This window comes from Coturnix japonica, chromosome 4 (genome assembly GCF_001577835.2).
Source record: "Coturnix japonica isolate 7356 chromosome 4, Coturnix japonica 2.1, whole genome shotgun sequence".
Lineage (NCBI taxonomy): Eukaryota > Metazoa > Chordata > Aves > Galliformes > Phasianidae > Coturnix > Coturnix japonica.
In genome coordinates this window covers 56,922,392-56,942,904 of record NC_029519.1, presented here as the reverse complement: position 1 = coordinate 56,942,904, position 20,513 = coordinate 56,922,392, and the positions used below count along the sequence as shown (strand labels likewise).

Sequence of the window (20,513 nt, the reverse complement as noted above, 5' to 3'; positions counted from 1 at the left end):
TAAAAAGATGTAAGGACTGTCATTCCAATTCAAGGCTAAGATACACTTAGTTTAAACATTTTCAAGTGGCCACCGCTGACTGCCAACAGAAGGGTAAGAAGGCTCAGAGTGAGCAATTATGTAATTACCTGCTCATTAGTGAAGTTTTCTTCTAATACTCTACCAGGCAATTAGTGGTTGGTTTATACCCTGGAGCAGGGAAGCTTCCATTCTTAGAAAGCTTTCACAATTTCTAATACAATCACTTTAAAGTTAGTAAGTGCAGCTAGCCCCAATCCCTGGAGCTATACAGCACCATAAGCACTCTTACAACCACTGTTTTTCAATCAACATGGACAGCTGTAGGCAACAAGACTATCAAGAGAAGATCAAATGTGACTATGTTTCTTTCACTCATTACCCAGGAAAGAAATAAAAAAAAAAAAAAGAAAAGAAAAAACAGATAGACAATTAAGAATGAACTACTTTATCCTTTACCCAAGCACCAATAGGCTCTGAAATAAATAATACCTGACAGGGCTGAAAAAGCTTTACTCCGTTGTATAACTAGCTATATATTCATATAGATGGGAGCCAATAGGTTTTAAGTTTTAATAAAAGCAGTTAGACATAAATTATTAATGAAATTCAATTGCTAAGAACTTCCCAGCCTCCCCAAAAAAAGATACATTAAAGCCTAAAAGACCCATCCACAGTGCCTCCCAAAGAATATCAAGAAGATTGCACATAGGCTTCACTATATCAGCAAACCAAACACCCCAAAACAGAACGTGAGCTGTTGTTTTACAAGTGGCTAGACTGCTAAATATCTACAACTCTCTTGACTATGACAAGAATTATAAATTCAGTGCCTCACCTTTTTCTCTCATCAACTCAAACATATTTTAACACGCTAAATATTTAACATAGTCTCCTATGAAGCAGCAGTATATGAAAATTGGTGACAATGAAAAACTTCCTTCAGTCACATCTAACAAAACTGCAGATTCACACATACTTGCCAGTAGGTTTGGATGCAAAGGCAGCTACACCAAATACAGAAAGCATCCAGAGAAAGCTATTTCAGAAGCTACTATCTTAGGGGGAAAAAATGATATAAGAGTTCCGGGAAATTGAAGAACGGAAAATGAAACAAAACCCAAACAGGTTACCTCTCACTCTAAGAAAAAAATATTTCCTTCTCTGTCACCGTGCTAAGAGACTTAAAAATTTCAGGCATTAGCAATAATCAGAGTATTTTGAAAAACCAGAAGCAACAGCACAGTTGGAAACCACCAAGTAAAAACTTTTCACTATTCTAAGAATTAATGCATAGAGAGCCTACATGAAACAAAGCTGTCATGAGGTTTAAAGTTTACACTAACAGAACATAATCTAAGATACAACTGCTCACTATTCTTTGCGGCACGTTATGTGACCCATATTCATTTCATAGTTGAGCAAAACCTTACCATCCTCAGAATTTCTCCCATTACTCCAAGGTTTTCTACTTAACATCAACACGTTCTGTCAAATGGAAAAGCCTTAAAATACTATCAGCAGAGCTGTAGTCATTCAGTATTTCGCAAAGGGAATTAAGAGGATGTCTCAAAAAGATTTCTAAAGACATTTTCAGTGAAGTCCACAAGAGATAGACTTTTCAGCAGATGCAAATGGACATTGTTAAAACTACCCCAAAAGCCTGATGCAAACTGCTAAACATCCCATTACTGCATTTTATACTACCATCAGCACAGCGTATGTCATCGATCACAATTTTAAAAGCTATATTTTAAAAAGAATATCTAGTGCACAAGTGACTTATGTACTCTTGATAGTACAGGTTACACTGCATCCTTTAAGTTAACAGCAGAACAACACTTGATAGCTGTAGTTGCTTCTTCGTGCCAACACCTGTTGGTACACAGGTTGCAGGCCTGACATACCTCAGCTCTTCTCCTGAACAACCCGAGTTATTCTGCTGTTGTGATGTGTAAATTATAAATTTGCACTTAATAATGGGTTTAAAATGAGGAAAGAAACTTAATTCAACACCCCTTCAGAATCTGGGGCTATTTTGAAACAGTCAATGGCATTTCTTATTCCATTATTTTCCCCAAGCTGCTGCTGGAGTTGAAAGACAGAGAAAGATTATTCAAGAGAGAAGACATAACATAAGCAGACAGCCCTGAATGGAAGACACTGGAAGCAGATTAGGCAACAAGCATACTTACAGATGATTTTTTAAGAAAGTCCAACGGGAGAAGTGTTTCTACTAAGGAATATATTGCTTAATGATTTCAGACAATCAGATCTGAGTCTTTAACAGCCCTATACAAAATGTTTTTGTTTTAATATCATTATTTATAGAAATCTTTTGAACTTTACTGAATCTTAGTATAAGGGGCCATTAATTCACATACTGAGCACCACAGCTTTGCCAGGTGTCAAGACGTAACAACATGCCTTTCTAAGCCCCTACGAAGACAAAGAATCTTCATCTAAGCTTGTATTCAGATGTTACATCTGTATAGTTTCATTCCTCGTTTTTCTTTCCACAAGGGGAAGCGTACAATTACTTTCCTTGTTATGTACAATTTTCCACTTGTTGCTTAAATACTTCTGACTAAATACTTCATGCACCTTTCTCTCCTCCAAACTCCCCTTCTAATACTTCACAGTTAAGGACAAAGAATTTGGTCTGTTGTTTCCCCCCTCCAGTTTTGATAACAAACATAATACCACTCACCAATGTAACACACATGATAAATATGAATGACTGCAAAGAAACCTCCAATTTTCAGCTAAAAAATTTATTCTACTTTTGCTGACTTGCATAGAGAACAGCATTTAAGATGCCAATACATACTCAATACATAGCAAAAAGTCTCTAAACTTGCTGTTGCCTGTAAAAAGTGCAAGCTACCCCCGGCATCTAGCTGAACATGCAATTACTAATGCCTAAGTCTTAAAGGTTTAAGTCTTATTAACAGAAGGTCATAGAATCATAGAACAATTTGAGTTGGAAGGATCTTTAATGACCATCTATTTCCAACCCCCTGCTATAGGCACCTCTCTCTAGACCAGGTTGCTCAGATCCCCATCCAGCCTGGCCTTGAGTGCTTCCAGGGAAGGGGAATTCACAGCCCCACTGGGCAACCTGTTCAAGCATCTCACCGCCTCCAAAGTAAAGAATTCCTTCCTAATATCTAGTCTAAATCTACCCTCTTCCAGTTTAAAACCATTTTTCTTCGTCCTGTCACTACATGCCATTAGGAAAAGCTCCTTTCCAGCTTTCCTGTAGGCCCCCTTCAGGTACTGGAAGGCCACTATAAGGTCCTCCCCCCAAAGCCCTCTGTTCTCTAGGCTGAAGAACCCAGCTTTCTCAGCCTGTCCTCACATCTTGACAGATTCACAGAATTTTGGCATTCTCATTTCTATTTCTACTTGGAAAATATGTTCCTGCAATAGAATGAATGATAGAGTATATTCACTGCTGCTGCTTGAATTAAGACTTCTACCAGGGCTCTCCTAAACTGAAGAATTTTTATCTGCCCATATTAACAGATCTACAATAAGTATAACTCTGCTTCCTAAAACTCTTTACTAATAATTCTGTGCTATTGCCCATGAAACAAGCTATATTTGCTCAGGAAATGCTTACAAATAGTTTGTTTTTAAATCACCACTACTATTATTATGCAAACACACCCGATATTAAAGACACAATGCCACCTGCTGGTCTAGGCGTTCCATGCATTGTTTGCTTACAGTTTTGCTGTTAAAAAGCCATTATCGATGCCATTACCATCCCATACACTCTACTTTTCTAACACACAACACCATACATTGCAGAAATAGTTTCCTAAGTCTTACCAATTAAGATATATGATATGTACCTGCAGATGTACGCTGCTTAAAACAGGAGACATAAAACCCGGTTACCAAAACAGACAACAATTACTTAACATGCAAAATTTACCTGTGAAATGAAAGCCACTTGACTCCTTCACATAGTACAACTCCTGATGTCATTAGCAGTTCTGCGAAGTATTGCGTCTCAATTCCTTCTTCCTCATGCTTTTTAAACTGGATACCAGACGTTGTTAACAGCTCGATAGAGTCCTGTGCATACATATCTTCTCTAAAAACAGAGAGAACATTTTTTCAATCTACAGGCTTCGCTGATTACAAATCCATTAACACTTCTTTTTCCCCATCCATTACACAGACTATAATAGCAGTAGAGGTGCAGCAACTTGAATTTGTTCCTTGTTTATTATAAAAAGGACCACTTTTCATAGCTTTGTTAACTTTCATTAGCAGTCAATTATTCCTAGCAATTCTGTTCCAGTCTCCATCACAAAAATCTACTTCCTGTTCCTCTTCTCATTACACAGAACTCCCTTTTTGCAGACTCTGCGTGTACAAATGTAGTTACCTTACAGTTTAAGGTAACAGATCTCATTCAGTAACAAAACAGTTGGAGCACTGACACCAGCTATATTAAAGATTTAACATCAATATCCAAATTCCAGTGCTGGATCGGTTCTGCTTTCAAACCCCTTCTTTTTATCTGTAGTTTAAGCTTGCATCAATTCTCATCAAACCCCCTCATTACAATTAGAAATTCAGTACTTGCCCCAGTAAGTCAACTCTTGAAATTCAGTCTATCATTTTTGTTCTAAATCATCAACTTCAGCTTCTCTTTAACAGACAGATTTTGAACCTACAGTTCAACAGGGAGGGAAAAAAATCCCAATGTGCTTTACTTGATCCCTTTTATTACTGCATTTGTTTCATTCACCACCCCCATTTTTATGAACTCTTGGGTATTTTGTAATGAAATGGATAAAACTTTAAAAGTACAATCTAATCTTCAAAATCACTGAAATATATAATGGGGAAGAAAAAAACAAACAAACAAAAAAAAAAAAACAAAGCTGGCTCTACTTAGATGTTATCCGTATTACTGTCTATAACATATTCTTTCACAAAGTCTCTCCACTATACGCTTTTCTATTTTACTGGGGAAAAAAAAACACCTCAAGAAATAAAACAGATACGCACTGGACTACTAGGTTCAGCTGTAGATTTACATTTCTTATTCCTAATAGCAAGTCATAACTCATCAAGAGAGAAATGCATTCTCAGGACTTGTATCTTTTTTTCCTTCTCTCCCACACAGCTGCTCATTAGTTCCCCAGCTTTAAGGCATCAGCTTCCCAACACCTGTCCATTTCCATAACACATTAAAGAGCCATCCAAAACAAACATGCCTATCATGCTCTAAATAAATAAATAGAAGTTCATTTCTAGTCTGTTCCTCTGCACTAATCAGGTGGATAGTTACTTTATAGAAACATTTACGCTCTTTAAAAATATACAGTGATAGGAAATGGTTGGAATAACACAAAGAAAACCCCACAATCTTCTAGGAAAAGTCAACAGCCACTTTGCTTTAGAAGCAGAACACCGGGAACAGCACCACTTCCCAAAAGGAAGTTTAGGAATACACACACACATTTCAGCACCCCTATTCAAAATGTTCATTTTTTATGCAGCACTTACTTCACTTTGTATAACCGGCCCCCCCTCCCCCCCAGATGAACCGGCACCAAGTCAGTTGAATGACAACCTAGATACCACTTTACTAATGCTTCTTATCTATGCAGTATCTGAAACAAATGAACGGAAAACTACTTTTGGTTTCAGCTGCTCGATATTAGTAACCTTAGAAACTTAGAAAATGAACAAAACAACACAGGCTCTTTTTCCAGAACCCAGTTTGGAAGTTCTTAATTCACCCCTCCTCCTCCTCCTACTGTACTCAGCATCTTTAGCATGTTCTTCTAACAGATATCTTCCCTGCAGCACTCATACAGCCAAGTTTAAAGATACCAAAATATCAAATCTGCACTTCCTTTTCTGTCAAGAGAAGATTCAAACAAAACCAAAATGAGCATGTCACTCCTCAGACTAAACTTATTTTAACAAGCATTACTTCTTTAGAAAAGCACAAAGATTAAGGGGGACAACAGCAGATTTTCTTAATTAGAATTGTAATTACTTTAAAAATAAGTTTCTTTATCTGAAACACACACACACACACACACATATATATATATATATATATATAAATATATAAATATATAAAAGAAAAACAAAGGCTTGTTCTCTGGGTTTCCTTTGTATGCTGCAATTTTAACTCATGTATACCAAGCGTTTCAGTGACCAGCCCAAAACACTGCCAAAAATCTCCAACCCTTCAACAGATTTAAATCTGACAAGCGTTTGCTCTGATACTTTTATCAGGCCACATAAGAATCTGTCAGACCAACAGACTGACTACCAGAGTTAGGGAAAAAGTCAAGATGTGGACCTAGCTACTTTAGTAACCTTGTCAAGTACTGCCAGATGTAATCAGAATCTTATTTAGGCATCTCAGCCCACTGGGCAAGTCACATTCACACTTAAAGGTTTAACACTAATACAAAATATGTTCTAAAATTAAGCCCAAACCACTGCTCTGACAGACTGTAAAAAACCAGCTTGCATTTTTTAAACAACATGTTAACAAGAAGAATCCAGAACAGGAATCTCTGCAAGACAGACTACACTGAAATACGGGAATAAAGTGCATATGTTTAGTTGATCGAAGTTCCCCTCGCATAAAGGATTCCAGTCAGTACATTAAAAATACATTTCAACTTCACAACTTCAATTTTCACTAAATCAGAAACATACATCCAACAGTATAGAGATGTAAGACTCACGTTAAATTAAATTTAAAATTAAATTGCCAAGTTGAAGTTCCTGGAGGGTATTCCCCTTGCTCATTCATAAACGTCAGCCCTAGTTGAATTATTTTTAGCAAATCTACATTGCAGCGTAATAATTGGTATTGATAGTCTGCATTGCTTCTGAATTCTCCAATAGGCCTTGCAACTACTCCTGGGAATTCTGTATCCTGTAAAGAGAGAAGCAAAACTTCAGTAGGAGACACCTATAAAACTTTAGACTTCCTGTTTTTGATAAGACATTTCAAGCATCAAAGAATTCCATAGCTGAAGAATGTCACGTGCAAACACAGCTTTAAAAATGGTAACAGCTGGTGGTCTTAATGTGTATGCACTATGAATCCACTTTTTTTCTCCAATAAAAGTGGAAAATTATCTTACTAGCATCAAGTTCACTAACATCATCAAGCACCTTAACAAGAACTTTTTAGATAAACAACAAGCGTTTACTCACCATAGCTACATAGTTATACTTCCGTATGACTTGACGAATTTTCTTCATCTCTTCATCCAAGTTACAAGCCCAGACCTCACAGATTCTTTGGCTATGGTCTACGGTAGCTGCTGGCATAGTGGGGGGCTTTAAAGACCATACATCAAAAGTTACACTTGACTGAGGATCAGTTTCATAAAGAGAACCTTACTTTCCTTTTTTACCTAAGAGACAAAGAAAGCATTAAGTTTTTATTTGTCTGTTATCAGGAAAAGATGCTTTAACAGCAGTCACAAGCTTCACTCCACAGCACAGATACCAGAACCACGTGGGTTTCAGTTACATCAATCTCTCACCCCAAAATAAAACCCTCAGAATTCCACTGGTAACTGGACTTAGTGCAAAAAGCCAGGTCCCCTGGCAAGCCTTTCTAGTACAACGGATCAAAATGACACCCGGGCCCACAAGCGGGTCAGAGGAACGCGCTCCTCCGAGCGCTCAGCTTCGTGTGGCACGAAGCAAAGCGGCAAAGCGCCTCCCAGCGTTACACCGCGCTCGGACAGCCGCCGAGTGCCAACGGGCGGCCGGCCGGGGCACCGCACCGAGCAGAGATCCCGGCTTTCGATCTCGAGGACACAACCGCCCTCCTCCCGAGCGCGGCACCAGACACCGCGGAACACGCCCGGACACGATCCAGGTGCATCCCTACGGAGACGAGGCCTCCCGCGCACCCCGCGCAGTCCCCGAGCCCTTTCCCCACAACACAACGTCACGACGCCCTCCGCACCCACCCAACCGGCCGCTCCCCCGGCCCGTCGGGGCCGTAGCAACCCTATCAGGCTGCACGGGCTCCCCGAGGCCTCTTCAGCCCCCGGGCCGCCTCAGGGCCGCGGGCCGAGGCCTAGCGGGGCGCGGCCTCAGGGGAGAACCGCAGGGCCCGGCCAGCTCCCCGCCCGCCCCTCACTCACTCACTCACTCACACGCTGGGCCGCGGGGGGGCCGGGCCAGGTCCTGCGAGGCCCCCGCGGCCCCCGCCGCCCCGGAGCCGCGAGTGGGCGCGCAACACGCACAGAGCGCAGCGCAGCGCCCGCCGCACAAAGCCATTACATCATCGCCCCGCGCCGCCCCGCGACCTTTCCCCCCTCACCTCCGCCCGCCGCCCTCCCGCGCCGCCGCTCTGGGAGCCGCCAATCGCCGCCGGCTCCGCCCCGCCCGCTCCTCGCCCCGCCCTCCCCTGACGGAGCGACGCGCGGTGATGACGTAAAGAAGTCGGGGAGGAGGCGTTGGCGGCGTGGTGCGCATGCGCACGCGGAGGCCGGGCCGAGGTTCCGCCGGTGTCCGGCCGCCCGTGGTGCCGCGGTGCGGCCATGAACTGGCTGTTTCCTCTCGGTAAGGGCGGCGCCGCCTCCTCGTCCGCCGCGCCGCTGCCCGCCCTCACCAGTCTCCAGCAGCAGAAGCAGCGACAGATCGAGTCCCTGCGCGGTGCGCACGCCTCGTGAGTGGCCGCGGCCGGGTCGGGTCGGGCGCCCCAGCTGGGCCTGGGCGTGACTTCGCCCCCGGAGGGATCTCCCTGCGCCCCCCGGGCCGGGATCGGGCCGAGATCGGAGCCGTCGGTGTGAAGCCATGACGGGTCCTGCCGGCCCTCGGCCTGCACGGGGCGGGAGAGCGGAGCGACAGTGCGGGACGCGGCCGGGGATGTGGGGGGAGCTTCCTGGGAACGGGTTAGAGGAGCGCACTTAGTGAAAGCGGCGGGTAAAGCATCCGGTGTCAACGTCCTGTCACTGTAACCGCGTTAGCAGCAGCAGCACGGCAGCCCCGCTGGCACTGGGAGCTGTTCTGCTGAGGCACAGCTTTACTTCATTGAGGGCACAGCTTTACTTCATTGAGGGTACAGCTTTACTTCATTGAGAGCAGACTGTACTAGGGGCTTGTTTTCCCTGGATGCTCACCGCAGACGTGGGCAGGGTTTTCTCCTGTTCGACAGCCGCAGTTTTACAGCAATAGATTTTTCTTTGTTCTGAGAAATTTCTCACGACAGAAGTGCTGATCAGTTTCACGTGTTCTTAATCTGCTGTGTGTGCTCATCTCCTTTTACAAAGATATCCATACTTCACATCTCTCCAGCGATGATCTAAGCAAGTCATCAAACTCCTGAGGAAGCCAGTCCCACTGAAATGGTTTGATAGTGGTCTACAAAAACAATTTAGAAGCAGGAAAGAGAGTGTTTTGTGTTGTGTTCAGCTGACGCCAAGGGTGAAAGAGCAACTGACTGTGGTTGCAGACTAATTATGTACAGACAACTCCTCCTACTGTGAGTTAGCACACAGGAAGCACAAGTATAATAATATTGCTTATTGCTGTTGTTTGCTTGAGCTTAAGTGTGTTCAGAGTCAATTTCACAAATATTTTGGGAAGGTGGCTCACTTCTCTAAGAAGTTTTCTCTCTGGTTACGCAGCACTGTACCAAACTGGATGTTTTTGTTGGGCCAGCCTTACTGAGCCCTATGTTCCTGCTCTCTTTGTTGTACTACGGAGAAGCTCACTTAGAGTTATTATTATTTAAATTAGAACAACAATTTTCTTATGTTTGCTGTTTTAGCCAAAATTAAGAATGTGCAGTAGTTTTTCCAGTGTGCCCATTTCCACTTGGGAAAGAATTGATTCATTTATTTTGGTTCAAGAGTTTGCTTGAGGAAGGTTTCAGCTCAGTGAGATAATTTGTTTTTTTGTTTGTCTCCCATTTCTCCTCTCTTTCCCAGTTCCTATAGGCTGTGCAAGTGAGGGGGGCACGTTTATATACCTGTCTCAAAACAATGTTGTGCCTGGCTGTTAAGATGCTGACATACCAGCGTCTTAAGGGTAGGAACGTGTGTGAGATTAGAGCGAGAATCCTTCAGTTAAGAATAAAGAATGGTGATTTCTGTGCATGGTGTACCAGAGGAGGTTTGTTTGCTGCTGATGTCTGATAGTTTCCTCAAAGAGCATGAGTTATCACAGAGTGTTGATGCTGAGTTTCTTGGGAGAGGGATAAAGTCAGGCTGGGTGACAAGTGGTGTGTAGCTGGATTTGTAACTTACTCTCTTCATTCTTGAAGCTCTGAAAGCTAGAGTTGTAAATTACATGTGCAAATGTTGCTTTGAATAGATAGAAAACACGCCTAACACTGTAATCAACATAGATTTGCAAGTAATGGTGGTTGGGCTTTTTGAGGGGAGACGTAATTGTACAGAGGGTATCTGGCAGAGAATGTAGGGGTATTTCTGAAATTGGGTGCAAAGAGGCTTTTGAGGAGCACCCAGCTGTCATTGTTATCAATCCTGGCTGTGTTCCCTCTGCTTACATGGGAACTTATGGTGGAGAATTATATTAGAAACCAGTTGAAGGCAGGAAACGTATGTGGCAGAAGTACTAGTCTTCTTGAAAGCTTTGGTTTGATTCAGGGATTATAAGAGACTGATTTTTCTGCCCTTTCTTTCCCTTTCTCAGCCAAGGTACGTTTATGCTGTCAGATAATTATGTATCTGAGCAAAATCTGCTCCTCTACATCCTCTTTGGGATGCCACCTTTCAAAACACTCTTACTGTGCTTAAGATCATGGAGTGCTTTGAATGTTGAAATCACCTTTCTACTAATGCAGCTGATTTTGAAGATTTTTCTCCAAAGGAGCACGTTTGAATTCAGTTTCATGCATTGTTGTGAGAAGTTTCTTCACTTGATGTCTTCAGTCTGTCTTTTGATTATCCCTGGTTTAGGGCCTTCAATTTTTGGCAAGTAGCTTTTGTCCAGGTAAAAGTTCTTGAAAATATCAGTATTAGTGCACAGAACGTGGTGTATGCAGATAAAAATATACCTGTTAAATAATTTATTATCGTATTAAGAAAGCAACCAGTGTTATTTGTGCTTTATACACTGGTTTGTAGGCAAGGTAGCAATACCTTGTGTACAGGATGTAAAATAAGTCAGGACTGTTGACAGATCACCGTTGCTCTGCCTGTATTAGTATTGTTTGTGATGATGCTGAGGTTTTTTCTTTAATCTTCAGTAGTCAACATAGTATCCTGAAGCATATTAACTTATTCCGGTGTTTTCAGTTTTATTGTTAAAAGGCTTTTAAACTAAACAGAAAACATGTGAGGTTTAGCCTGTGTTTGGAGCATAGGTACCGAGGCTGTCATATTGAACATCAGATGGATACTAACAATTTCTTTTTTGACAGCATTGCAGAAATTCAGAAAGATGTGGAATATCGACTACCATTCACTGTAAACAACTTGACAATTAATATTAACATGTAAGTAGAACGGGATATCTCTAAATGCACATCTTAAAAATAATACTTTTCTCCTCGAAAGTAGTAATGGAACATAAGTGGGTCTGTCTCATAATTAATTTCAGGAACTATTGGCCCAGTTTGCCTTAGTAGTCTTAATAATCAGAGTGAAACTAGATCTGTCCATGATGCAGGTTGAAGTGTAATTATATTTTGCCATGCTCGGATCCTAAGATAGCTGCATATTTTTAGCTGAAGGTGAGCAGTGGAAAACTGTGAGGGTTTCTGATGTCTCTGGATCCATCGCAGGTGAAGACAAATGGTAACTGACTGATGTGCTGTTAATTCCTGGGATCAGCTCTTACCATGGTGAAGCTTCTGGATCATAGTTTGGAAGTGATTTGTTGTAATATACCCTATCAGTTTGCTTGTGGTGAGGGGATGCTTCTGTTCTGGTAAATGTTGATACTATTCAATTCTCAAGTTTTTTATTACTCAGCCCCATGGTTTTGTTAATTTACCTGATATTCTTGAAAGATATGCAGCATTGCCTTGAGAGTAATACAATTTATGTGAAAGTGTTCTCAACATATTATAGCTTTTCCTTTGGCAGTGAACATACTTGCATCAGTGTTATCCTACAGTTCTTCTCAGTAAATGCTCCCTAGTTCCATGAAAATGTAGCATTTTAATCTCTGTGAAGCTTCATTTCTGACTTCTCATTTTGTAACTAATCTTCTCATGTACTTCATGCTGTATCTCCATAACTGTTTTCATAGAAGAGTATGGTTATGTGAATTACTGTGCTTTTTCTTTGCATAAGAAGCCTTCTTAAAGCATATTTTATGGGGTTTAGTAACAGTTATTCTTGTTTTCACAGCTTGCTTCCACCTCAGTTTCCTCAGGAAAAGCCAGTCATCAGTGTTTTCCCACCCGTGAGACATCATCTAATGGACAAGCAGGGAGTGTATGTGACTGGTCCATTAATAAACAATGTATGTATAGTTTGTATTTCCACATACATTAATAGCGATTCTAGTACATCATGGTAGATTATTGACAGTACTTCTGTTGGTTTGTTTTACTTAAAAAGACTAATGCTGATTCTAATCCTTCTCAAATGTTTTTGGTTTGAAAACAGAGATTCAGTACTGTTCAGTATACTGCTGTTCATTCTCTTCTTACTGCTATTAATGAGTTCAGTATTCCACAGAGTGAAAATTATGATAGCTTAGAAGGTTCCTGTCTCTTTTCTTGTTAGTGCTGATAGTGCAGTTCAAGTTTCTCTACAGTGAATCATAAATTAGGAAAAAAGATGTTTTTAGACTGTTCTGTTACCTACTCTTTTCAGCTTTAATCCCATTAGAATGCCAAAGTTTTGCCCTAATAAGCATTACTTTCATACACTGTTCTTGGTTTTGGTTTTGTTTTTTCCCCTCCACCAACAATGATGTTGCGGGAAGGGTTTGGTTTGGTTGTTTAGAGTGACATTTCCTGAATGATGCAACTGAATGTTTTTGATCTCTTATGTAAGTGTTGTGTTATGTTTGTTCCTTTTTATTTAACCGTAGTTTATTAATTAATTTTTGTTGTTCATCAGAAATTTTGTACTTAATTGATTCTCTATTGACAATGGAATACACAGAAAGACTTTTAGTTTCTGTTTCTGTTCTGAGTGGCTTTGCAACTTAAAGCATTTGGGTGTTGTGCATAAGCAGTTTATGTTAGGCAACACATTTTTGAAGCAGCTTTCAGAATTGCCGTGTGGACATAGTAAATGTTCATGTGCATATTTTATTTCAGGAGTAATTTTTCTTCTGTATCTAGCTTTAGTAATTACTTTTTCTTTAATATTAGTTTACAATGCACTCGGATCTTGGAAAAATTGTTCAAAGCTTACTGGATGAGTTTTGGAAAAATCCACCAGTCCTGGCTCCTAGTTCAACATCGTTTCCATAGTAAGTAAATATAAAGATGCTGATATGTAATTCTGTGTAATTAAGTTACTTTAAAAAAGAGGAAATCAAATATTAGGAAAGCGAGAGTAACATAGTAAATTTACTGGGAGACACGCATCTGCTCTGTCTGTACAAACTGATGTGTGTGGTTGCTGGCATGAAGTATTCTGAGAAGAAACAGTAGACTGGATTGCATTTATATTCTGATGCAACTGTATGTGCTTCTCTTTTCTTGAAAATGTACAAATATTTACAGTAGGTAAGATCTTTGTTTTACATCATCATCTGAGTGTTGTTTCTTTGTATTTTTCATTTTTTTTTTCCATAGGCAGTTTTCCACTGTGTTTGTGTAACTGCACAGTTTTATATAATCATGCTAAACATGCAAAGCTGAGACATTACAGCCTTGTCTGTACAACAGTGCTTTTTATGGCTGACAGTGATAATGGGATTAGATGAAACTGCAGCTATGAATTAAAAAAAATCACATTGTTTGAAAGTAATTACAAATATGTTGTCAAAGCTGTTAAACCCTGTATTGTAAACAAGAGCTAATGAATGACACATGCATTTCTTAGGATTTTAAGGTGTAAATAATTTTATGTTTTAATAAGGGTTTGAGAAGTTGTTTTATTAGAATTAAGAGTGTGATTTTCTTTTTTTCTGCTCTACAAGTAAGTAGCTCAATACAGTTGTATGTTTCTTGCATGACTAAATCCTTTTTATGTTAGAAGAAAATATAAGCAGTTCTATGGTCTTTTGAAATTTCAGTGGTATGTCTTATCTGTGGTCTAGCTATTATAATACAAAAAGCAGCTGATTGCTGATGGACATGATTTTTGTTGGTTTTAGCCTCTACAGCAAACCAGCTGGAATGCCTCCATATGCTCCTCAGGGGTTTCCATTTCTTCCTCCATACCCACCTCAAGAAACAAATAGAACAATGGCACCTGTGCCTGCTTCTGAATCAGTTTCTTCAAGCTACACTACAGACAAGCCTGCTGCTCCCTCTTATGGTTTGATTGCTGATCTGCCACTACCTGTTCCAACAGCAGAAATAGTGCTTCAGGTCTGTGTATTGAGTTTATTGTTGCTTAAGCTATCGTAAGCTGGGTGCAAGTCCACTGAAAGGCACACATGACAAACTCAAAGAAATTTTTGCTGGTGCTTGGGAAATGAAACTGTAGTTCTGGTTTTGATGAAGGTTTTTTAGAACAAACTTGAAGCCAAGCATGTTTCTTTATGAGTTTCAGTGACTTAGAACTATGCTAATATAGTTTTTGAGCTGCACTTTCCTCTGCAGCTGTGACTGTTAATCTAGATATAAAAAATGTGGTGCTTTTTTATACAGGATTTTCTGCCCAAAGACTGTCTGGTGAGAACAGTGTGCAGTGTCAAGACTTCATGCATAGAACATGAAGAGTTTCCCATTTTTCTGCTTCAAATAGTGTCTCTTGATGGATCTGAATGTGTGAATTTGCACACTCCTCAAACTCCTGCAATCTGGAGAGATTTTTATGAGTGCTTTCCAAAGAGGCACTTGATTGCCAAATGTTTGGTCTTTTACTAATCACAAGAATAAAATTGTCTTTAGAAACACTTCTCATCTTGAAAGACACAGTTCCAGTTTTATAGAAATTAAAATTCCTACCTTTGAAGGCAGATTTTTTAATTTTTATTTTTTCCTCTGCAAACTTTTAATGAGGGTTAGGAGGGAAGGACATGCAGGAAGTCAGAGTGTCAATTTCTTTTCTCTGTTTTCAGCTCCCTGAGCTATCCTCCTCTTGTGTCTCCTGGGTCATTTTACTCTTATGAAATTAATGACTTAGCAAAATACGATGTGTTTTTTTCCTCCAAAACTGACTCTTTTTTGACATGCTACCTCAGGTACCCCTTCATATTTTGTTGTAATGATTGAGGTGAGACTTCCTCTGTTTGGAGACAGCATTACAGTTGCTTATTACTTTTCCTGTTTTATTGGTTGCTGGTGAACATTCAGCTCCAGTTTTGGATTAATCTGGTTATCTACCAACAAATCACTCTTCAGAAATCTGCTAATCATTTCTTAACTTCCATTTAGGTTGGTCAGAACGGATTTACTTACAAGATGCCTGATATTCCTGATACCTTTCCAGAACTTTTGGAACTGAGGTAAATAATTTTTCTCTAGCCAAACATAAAGTTTATACGGGGTATGAGAGGGATGTAGTTGAAGTGTTAGGATTTCTCAGCATTATAAGTGTATTTAAAAGTCATGAGTGGTAATGCAGTTACACTGAGTAGCCATATTGGGTAGAGGTGGTAAGGCTTTAGTAGATGGGGTGCTGCACCAGAGGTCTCTGTGAGAATGGGTCAGGTTCTGCCACTGTGACAGGCTGAGCAACTGTCCTCCTGCAGGACAACTGAGTTCATCAGCAGTTCTGATGGCAGCTCTACGAAAACATCTTTAAGAAAAAGCAAGGAGCTATAAAAGCTGCAAAGAGCGGGGGATGGGGATAGGTAGGGAAAGTGTGAATCCTGGGAACAGCAATGTCAAGAGAAGAAGGAGTATAGGAGGGACCGTGGAGCAAGTATTTACCTGCAGAGAACCACATCAAAGCAGTTCATGGAGGACCGCATTCTGGAGCAGGTAGATATGCCCTGAAAGAGACTGCTGCTGCAGAGAGTCAACATTAGCAGGTTCTTCTGCCACAAGCTGCAGCCCATGGAGAGAACATAACACTGGAGCAGAGGAGAAAGTTGAGGAGTGAACTGCAAAGCACAGTGTTAAGGACTGACTGCAACCCCCATTTCCCTTGCTCTGCCTAGGGAGTGGAGGGGACTGAGGGGGGGAGAGGAGTTGGGAATGAAAGAGTGGAATTTAACCTAGGGAGAAGGGAGCAAGTTTTTATTTTTCTTTCTCACCACCTAACTCAATTGGCTCTAGATTAAAATATTTTTTCTGTGCTGAGTGTGTTCGGCCCGTGACAGAAATTGGTAGGTGGTCTCTCTGTATCTGTCCTAAGCCATGCACTTTCCCATCTTATTTTCTCCCCACATTCTACTAAGGAATGGAGTGAGGGGTAGTTGGCTGCTAGGTGCCAGTGCAGCCAAGGTCAGCCCACCACAGTAGCATTAAAACCGCTTTGAAGTAAAGCTTGAAATATGGGGCACATCTTAATACAGAGCTTTTTTTAAGCACACTGCTGCATAATAGAGCTCACAGTCTAAGAGAAAAGGGTAAAAGCTGTGGCCAAGCATGCTGTACCTGTACAGTTCCTGGTGAATTCCTCAAACTTTTGTCTTTTGGCAGAAATGAGAAACTCTACATATAATGCTTATTTTTAACTTTAGATATGTTTTCTTTCTGTTTGAATGTAGTATAACAGAGCTGACCAATATGAATGAGAAAGAGGAGGTGTTACTGGAACAGTTTATGAATCTACCACAGCTGAAGCAAGTCATTGCTGATAGAGATGAGTTAGTGAAAAGCATTGAAGAGCTGGCAAGTAAGATGTCAAAAAATTAGTATTTGTGGCTGTGTTCTGCGAACTAAACCCTTTAAAATAATAATAATAATAGCAACTTTATTTTACAGAAAAAAATTTGTTGCTGGAGCCCAGCCTAGAGGCAAAAAGACAGACAGTGTTGGATAAAGTAAGTGAACAGCAAAATCTTTTTTCAGAAATTAGTTGTAATATTTTGGTTTTTCAGGGGGAAAATATTCTTTCTTCTTTCTTTCAGTATGAGCAACTGACACAGATGAAAGCAGCCTTTGAAAAAAAGATGCAAAGACAGCATGAACTTAGTGAGGTATAATCTCTTTATCTTAAAAATGCTTCACTAAATTTAAGTTTTGTGTCTTTATCCAAACAGAAAATTCTGATTAGATTGTAATTTTATGTGAAATAACAAGTTTTACATTAAAGAAGAAATAAAATGGTATGAAGTTCCAACCAGTTTGCGAGCAAAATAGTGTTAAAATTGCACTGCTATTTTTCTTACAGTACTGCAGAAACAAAGTTGGAAGGGGGTATGATGAGCATTAAGAGCTGCTCTCAAGTACCGTGTCATAGAGTTTTACAAGTAAAATTACTTTTAAAAAAGGGTTTAATTATCTGTACCCATTCAACATAGCAAACTTGTAAAGCAGTGCCTGATTAAAATGATTAAAACTATTGCTGTAGGAACTTCAATTCTGTGTTGTATGTGCTGTTGAACTGGCTTCTGGCATTGAATTCCATGCTGTGTTGTTTCTTAGAGATGGCGATTCATTTGGTCACTTAGACTTTCATGTAGTAAAACGTAGGGCCACGAAGATGATAAAGGGCCTGGAGCCTGTTATGTGGAAAGACTGAGTAACTTGGGTCTGTTCAGCCTTGAGAAATGGACACTACGAGGGGATCTGATCAGTGTCTATAAATATCTAAGTTGTGGGAGGCAAATAGATCAGGCCAAAGTCTTTCAGCATTGTACAGCAATAGGACAAAAAGAAATGGCCACAAATTGAAGCATAGGAAGTTCCTCACAAATGTGTGTAAGAACTTCTTCATGGTAAGGGTGACAGAGCACTGGAACAGGCTGCCCAGAGAGGTTGTGGAATCTCCTTCTCTGGAGACAAGTCCCAGCCTGGATGCCGACCTGTGCAGCCTGGTCTAGGGAGCTTGTTTTGCAGGGGGGTTGGACTGGATGATATTGAGAGGTCCTTTACAGTCCTTACAATTCAGTGATTCTGTGTTATTCACATATCCCATATTTATATAGCCATCTATATATATATATTTTCTTCTTGGAAATGTGGATTTAGATGGGCAGCGCAATATTAATAGAAGTTTTCATTTTCTTAGAGTTGCAGTCCAAGCGCTCTGCAAGCCAGACTTAAAGTAGCTGCTCATGAAGCTGAAGAGGAATCTGACACTATTGCAGAAGACTTCTTGGAAGGCAAAACAGAAATAGATGACTTTCTTAGTAGCTTCATGGAAAAGAGAACGGTATATAAAATACAAGTCATTCTAATCTGAGAGATATACGGAATATAGGTAATAAATTAAGACAGACTTTGAGCAGTGCTATAATTCAGAGGGTGCTTTAGCAAGCTCCAAAAAAAGCTTCAGTCTATTTAAAATAGAATCAGCGTTCTGGATGCAATATATTTAAGGCAGGAATGAAAAAATCTCCTCCACTAGCCCCCTGTCTGTGCTCTTGCAGGTATTTTTGTGCCAGTTTTCTCTGTATTCTCTGTAGATATAGGGAACATAGATGTATAGGCAATTTTAAACTTGGGAAGTTGATAGCGTGACATGTTATAATGAATAACATAATGCTTAATTTATTGAAGTTCTTAAACTAAGTCTTTTGATGGCTATCTCCAAGTAAGTTGCAGGTTCATCATTACTGCTTGTGCAGTGATGAATGCAGTTTACTGTACGATGCACCTTTCTTTAAAGGTAGCTGTTAAGTGCATTCCATAATAAAGAAAATGTCTTTTATGAATGCAATTGCTGATATTGTTCCATCCACAATATTAACCGTTGTTCAGCCTTAAGTTTGGAACGGAGGTTCACAGGTCTTTCCCTTCTTAAAGAGCCTGTAAATTAGCTAAGACATTAAAGAGAATCTGCAGTATGTGCTATGCAAAATTCCTTTTGGAATTGACTTTCCTGTCTCATGTTTTCCAGCTCTGCCACTGTAGACGAGCCAAAGAAGAAAAACTTCAACAGGCAATAGCAATGCACAGCCAATTTCATGCTCCGCTATAGGTAAACTGCTGTTTTAATATTTGTGGTGAACTTTTTTTTTTAATCTACCACATTGTTATACACAAATTGCTAACTACAACAGATCTGTTGTAATGCTTAGAGTTTTAATAATGCTTTGCTTGGGAATAAAGTGTGCTGCACCTGTGCATTAAAATTTAAAACACTATTTTTGGAGGAGTGAAGATATCTAATTATGGAAATCTGTCTTTACAGGTTTCCTGCAAACTACATCTGCCAACAGAAGAGTGAAAAACCCAGTAAAGCACACTTTTTAATAACTATTATTTGCAAATAGGCATTTCATCTTATGTGGTTGTATTTATAGAAGAGATTGTATACAGAGCTGGGACTGTTTTTGTACAAATTAGAATGTCTCTTTATATTCTCATTGTACTCAAGAATCCTTCTATTGCAAACTTTGCACTAATTTCTTGTATTTATTGTTGATAGTTCTTATTATATTTAAGTTCCTGCTGCTATACCCCATTCTTCAAAGATTAAATATCTAAATATGTAATTTTGACTAGCTTTTTACATTTTTATAAAAGCATAATTCATATCTTTTGTACTTTGAAATTTAAATGGATTTGGCTTGATCTGTGGAAGAGTTTGAGATAAATGGTGATAGAGCTTTGGAAACTGAAGAAGTTCATAATTGGAGGTAGTAAATTCACAAGCTGTCTTTTTCTTGAAGCCAAAATGTTTAAGAACAATTTTTGTTACTTTTAAGTGATAACACAAAACTGATCATAGTCTGTACTCTGTTTTGGACAAGCAGATCTGGATTAAGCATAGGGTGTGTTGGAACAAACTGTATTGGAAACAAAATTGAATGAATGATCTCTGTGTAGATTTGATATGTTGCTCAGTAGCACCAATGCACTTGATTTCAGGTGTGGCCTGGTACCTAGCACTGTAATTAAACACAATTTCATCTAACAATTTCACTTTCATGTTTGTTTTTACTTATTGAGAAACAAGTCTGATTACCTTATAGTTTGTGTTTTATGCAATGTGACTACATGTCTAGAACTCAAAGACACTACAAAATCTAATTCTGAATTTCTTTGTGATGTAGCAGTTACCCTCCTATTTTTAAGCAACAAAGCAACTGATGTGGCTACAAGTTAGGTTGTGTGCTGTGTTGAGGCCAATGATAAAAATTGGAATTGAGCCTTAAGTCTGCCCTTTAATCACTGAACCTTGTCTCAGGTTAGAAAACTTGTTTGTTTTCTTAGTGTAAGATGTATTAGATGAGAATGGCTAGGACCTAACGCAGTATTCTGTAGAAGAAAAATACAATCCCTAAGCACATGCATGTATATTCTCTCTTGC

The 20,513-nt window shown here is 39.8% G+C and overlaps 3 protein-coding genes across 7 annotated transcripts in view; 2 read left to right on the top strand and 1 right to left on the bottom strand.

Moving 5' to 3' along the window:
• Positions 1-8,321, bottom strand: part of CNOT7 (CCR4-NOT transcription complex subunit 7) — a 20,031-nt gene extending 11,710 nt beyond the window's left edge. The window contains exons 1-4 of one of the 3 annotated variants that reach the window (XM_015862263.2): positions 8,193-8,321; positions 7,234-7,436; positions 6,756-6,949; positions 3,962-4,123 (exon numbers count right to left, since the gene is read on the bottom strand). In XM_015862263.2, coding sequence (XP_015717749.1) covers positions 3,962-4,123; positions 6,756-6,949; positions 7,234-7,350 — 473 coding nt within the window. In that variant the 5' untranslated portion in view covers positions 7,351-7,436; positions 8,193-8,321. Of the gene's footprint in view, positions 1-3,961; positions 4,124-6,755; positions 6,950-7,233; positions 7,437-8,184 lie in introns of all 3 variants that reach the window. The other 2 variants (XM_015862265.2, XM_015862264.2) reach the window with 2 other exon arrangements.
• On the top strand, positions 7,661-8,476 carry LOC107313690 (basic proline-rich protein-like). The gene has a single exon (XM_015862150.1). The coding sequence runs from the start codon at positions 7,661-7,663 to the stop codon at positions 8,474-8,476; it is 816 nt and encodes a 271-aa protein (XP_015717636.1).
• VPS37A (VPS37A subunit of ESCRT-I) lies at positions 8,472-20,513 on the top strand. 3 transcript variants are annotated; one of them, XR_001555157.2, is made up of 12 exons: positions 8,472-8,707; positions 11,429-11,503; positions 12,363-12,477; positions 13,340-13,440; positions 14,293-14,509; positions 15,521-15,591; positions 16,801-16,928; positions 17,018-17,076; positions 17,164-17,232; positions 18,267-18,458; positions 19,098-19,178; positions 19,392-20,513. XR_001555157.2 is itself a non-coding variant. In XM_015862262.2 (12 exons), exons 1-11 carry the CDS (start codon positions 8,580-8,582, stop codon positions 19,176-19,178), a joined length of 1,188 nt encoding a protein of 395 aa, XP_015717748.1. In that variant the 5' UTR covers positions 8,474-8,579; the 3' UTR covers positions 19,392-20,513. The 3 variants fall into 3 exon arrangements, 2 of the variants coding, with proteins under 2 accessions (XP_015717748.1, XP_032300497.1); XM_015862262.2 differs by having other exon boundaries at positions 8,474-8,707; positions 18,267-18,410; XM_032444606.1 differs by having other exon boundaries at positions 8,596-8,694; positions 18,267-18,410.